At 36.4% G+C, this 4,540-nt stretch overlaps 1 protein-coding gene across 1 annotated transcript; it reads right to left on the reverse strand.

Moving 5' to 3' along the window:
- Positions 1–409: 409 nt before the first annotated feature.
- On the reverse strand, positions 410–3,951 carry LOC105162537 (calcium-dependent protein kinase 32). Its single transcript, XM_011080588.3, has 9 exons — positions 3,617–3,951; positions 2,837–3,522; positions 2,279–2,402; positions 2,047–2,190; positions 1,809–1,961; positions 1,609–1,724; positions 1,351–1,518; positions 937–1,167; positions 410–830 (listed from the first exon to the last, which is right to left on the reverse strand). The coding sequence occupies exons 2-9, from the start codon at positions 3,329–3,331 to the stop codon at positions 684–686; spliced, it is 1,578 nt and encodes a 525-aa protein (XP_011078890.1). The 5' UTR covers positions 3,332–3,522; positions 3,617–3,951; the 3' UTR covers positions 410–683.
- Between the last annotated feature and the right edge of the window lie 589 nt (positions 3,952–4,540).

The following is a 4,540-nucleotide window of genomic DNA, read 5'->3' on the forward strand; positions in this document are numbered from 1 at the left end:
GGCATGTCAGAGGCCACGGCATTTTAAGCTGTCAAGATTGCAACGGCCACTGCATTTTCAATATTTTTCATTTTTGAGTTGTTTATATTAAACTAATTGCTCGCTCTCTCCCGACTTCTACATTTGATTGATACGGTTGTAAATATTAAGTTATTTTCTCAAATACTCTAATTTCACTTTTATTTTCAGATACACCAATTTTCGTTTTTGTTCGCTCATATCACAAAAATAAAAGTTATTGCAAACACCCGTTCCTCAGTAGAACCTTAAAATTTTCAAAATTTGCCTAGGATTAAATACAGATCAAACAACGGAACAGAATCTTTTCATGTCAAGAAAGACTAGGAAACTTTATATGATCAATAGAAGCTTTGCATTATTACTTCATTGAACTAGTAATAACAGCATATCTACAACCACATATATATATATATAGCGTACACTTCTTAAATGAAAAAGGAAAAAGGACAAATCCTTCACATTTCTGAATTGCCCATCGAAAAGAAAGCAAGCAACAACCATACAAACAAATGAGAACAACATGAACAGCAAGGACCTAGCTATACTTGGTTATCCTCGGCAAAAAGAATCTTAAATTCTTGTAGATGTAATAGAAAAACAGAGAAACAGAAAGGAACAGAGACTGGGAAGATCAACGTGTCATGCTCTTCCGCCTATCTACCTTAGTTGCTCATGTTTAACGATCCGTCCTTCATCAGTTTCAAGCTAAGACTGTTGTATCGCTCTCGTGAGTATTGTCTCGATGCTTTTCTCCAGTCCGTGCCTGCCTTCATCATTGCAGCAAATTCCTCGTAACTTATACGTCCATCCTACAAAAAGAATAATCAAATTTAGAACACGGTTTGCCAACACGTGCAAATATAAGAAGGAAAATATATAGCGGAATAGGAAATATCAAGGTGTAGGATTAGTAACCTTGTCTGTGTCAACATCTTGAATAATGGCATTGATAACCTCTTCACTCGTAGGTTCAGCCTCATCAGCAAAGGCATCCCTCAGCTCTTCAATCTCGATATACCCAGTCTCGTTTTTATCGAAGAACTCAAAGGCTTTACGCAGATGGTCTTCGTTGCCCATCTTCCTTAGGTGTACAGAAATTGCAACAAACTCTCCGCAGTCAAGATATCCATCCTTATCTACGTCGCCCTGCAGAAAGAATAACTAATTACTTTCACGTGATAATGACAAGCGTAGTGCTGATGTGCAGTGCTTCTAGCAAAAAAGATTTGGTACAACACACAACAGTCTCGAGGGCGGAGAACCGGAAGAATCTCTCAACTTTCAAAGAAGAATCAAGTGTAAGATGTTCTAATTAGGAACGGCACTTACTGCTTCCATAAGAACTAGAAGATCCGCTTCAGGGATCTGATGGCCGAGCTTATGTAATCCAGTTCTCAGTTCATTGATGTCAATCTTCCCCTTGTTGCCTGTATCCATCAACTGGAATCCCTCCTTTATGCCTGCCACTTCCTCCACCGACAAATGCTCAGCAATCACCTGGCATTTTGAGAAGCAATTTAGTCATGAGAGGACTGGAAAAGTCCCACTAACTAATTTGTTTGGGTGCCTTATAAAGCAAGAGATTACCCTCAGAGCTCGTTTCTTCAGCTTATTCATCATCGAAAATTGCTTGAGCCGAGCTCTCACAGTTTCACCCAGAGAAACATTTGGAGCACTTTTCGCATTTTGTAACCAAGGGTGATCTGCAAGTCAGCAGTTATACTTGTGAAGAGCAGCTCTACGAGCAAAACGCATATCATTTATTAAAAATACAGCATATTTGTTACCTAGAACTTCTTGTGCTGTAAGCCGCTGTTTGGGATCAGGGTTGAGCATCTTCTTGACCAGATCCTTTGCTTTATCAGAAACCTTAGGCCAAGGGTCTCTCTTGAAATCCACAACAGAACGAATGATTGCTTGGGCAACTCCTTGTTCAGTTTCTGCAAGTTAACGACATTTTCATATAAACTTAGGCGACATTGGCATAGGCATTATTATTACAAGATGTTGGAAGAGGAAACATACCAGCCCAAAAAGGTGGAATACCACACAGTAATATGTAGAGAATTACACCAGCACTCCAAACATCAACTTCTGGACCATAGTTTCTCTTCAGCACCTCTGGAGCCATATAATAAGGACTTCCGACTATCTCATCAAATCTCTCGCCTGTAGCATTGCAAACAAATCCGCTAAGAATGAAAACAGGCTGTATGATGATACTTGGAAGAAGGAATGCAATAGTAGACGGCATTACCAGGCTTGAAGAAAATCGACAGCCCAAAATCAATAGCTTTTAGAGGTGCTGTTTCCTTCTTATTAGAAAACAAGAAATTTTCGGGTTTAAGATCACGGTGCATGACCCCATGCTTATGGCAATTCTGCAGAGAAACCCAAGCTAATTTATTCACATACTGCAGGAGCAAAATACATATACTTTGCAAATAATCTCCATAACCCAAAGACACGGAAGAAAGGAAATTGGAAAGTACCAAGAACCAGTTCAACCTTTTATGGCACAGTGAAAGATCACGAATGACAAAGACCAAAATATCAACCTTAAAGTTTACAACCAACTAGTTGATGGGAGAAATTGCATGTCAGTGCCACAACAGTTACCCAAATAGTTAGTTACATATATCCTTGTACTAATAAGTCCTTGTTTCAATATGGATCAGGCACTGCATTACTGACTAACATGTAAATCTTAATACACGTTCAACAAAATAAAGATAATTCATGTACTCTCAGATGTGAACAAGACTCAAACTAAAATTTTCTCAGCATAAAAGATCAAGATCAGAAAAATCCTCACCTGAATAACTTCAACAATTGTGCGTGTCACAGCCGCAGCAGCCCTTTCTGTATAATGTCCTCTAGCAACAATCCTGTCGAACAACTCACCACCCTCACACAACTCCATAACTAAGTGGACGGCATTATCATCTTCATAGGTATCCTTCAAGCTCACAATATTGGGATGCTTAGGCAAATGCCTCATGATCTCAACTTCTCTCCTAACATCTTCAATATCCACTCTAGTCCTCAGCTTCTTCTTCGATATCGACTTACACGCAAAGATCTCCCCATTACTCTTATCAGTGCACAAATATGTGATCCCAAATTCACCACGCCCGAGCTCCCGCCCCAGCTCATAAAACTCCTTTATGTTATACCCTGTTGGGTTGCTCAAAACAGTAGATTTTCCACCATTCGGTACTGAACCCCCATAATCAGTAGCATAAGGGTTTGGCTTATGCTTCCCCCTATTCTCATCTGAAGTTTGTGGTACTGCACAACAATTTCCCATTAAAAATCTCTCAAAATCAACTTGCTACTTCCCAAATCCAGCAAAAAGGGTCACAAAATTTCAGCAGAACACAAACAAAGACCAATCAAAATCTCAGCTTTTTCCTGATCAACACCACATACAAATCAACAGAATAAAGCTTCAATTCTCAAACTTCTTCACTTTCCCTGATCTTTCAGCCAATTGGGTTTCTGGATTGCAGCAAAAATAGTAGTCAACAACCATCAAAACTCAATCTTCAAAGTCAAAACTACACAAACATATGAAAATAAATAAGTGAAATACCTCAACAAGCTTCAAAACCCATCCAACAAAAGTTCATACTTCAGATCTCCAATGACTAAAATATTCAGTTAAAAACAGGCGGAATAACCAAGAAAAAACTACAGATTTCACCCCAAGAAAGCAATAGAAAAATAACTTCTTTCCAAGAAAAAGAGCTGTAGTAGAACACGCCGATCTACCACGGATATTTAAGGAAGAACGGAACAAGTTTGGAATTGAGGTAAACGTTGAGAATGGGAATTTAGTACATCAGTTCATGTGAGGGAGAGAATCGAAGACCTCCAATTCATTACAGACTTTCCTCCTACCCCCGCCTATCTATCTATTAATTTTCAATTTTTCTTTTCAACTAATTTTACTTATTATTCTTTTTTATCCTTTTTTATAGTTGAGTTCAGTGAGACAAAATGAGTTTGATCACCATGTGATTTTTTTTTTTAAGTACGTGATTGGTTTAAAATTAAAAAAAAAAAAGTGTAATGATGATAATTGTGTATTGCGTAAAATATTTTAGATAAAAAAAAAATAACAATGAACTCTTTCAAATTTATTATAATTATAAAGGGTTAAATACGAATTGCACCTCTGAAATATGTATTTTGTCCCATTTGTATCCCTAAGTATGAAAGGTAACAAAAATATCTCTGACGAAATAATTTGATATTAATAAGACAAAAATGTCGTTCTTATACTTTTTTATTTTACTTCCTAAACTATATTTTATTAAAATATATCCCTAAACTATTTTTAGTAATTTAAATTTTACTCATATTTTATTTTAAAAATAACATTTATAATTTATATTTTTTTATAAATTATGAAACACAAAAAATATTTATAAGCTCAATATATGCAAACATATTTTATAAAATAAATAAATTATGTTCAAAAGTGCATGTAAATGTGTGTAAATACATAATGCAT

The sequence above is a fragment of the Sesamum indicum genome, linkage group LG5 (genome assembly GCF_026168435.1).
Source record: "Sesamum indicum cultivar Baizhima isolate 11 linkage group LG5, ASM2616843v1, whole genome shotgun sequence".
Taxonomy (NCBI): domain Eukaryota; kingdom Viridiplantae; phylum Streptophyta; class Magnoliopsida; order Lamiales; family Pedaliaceae; genus Sesamum; species Sesamum indicum.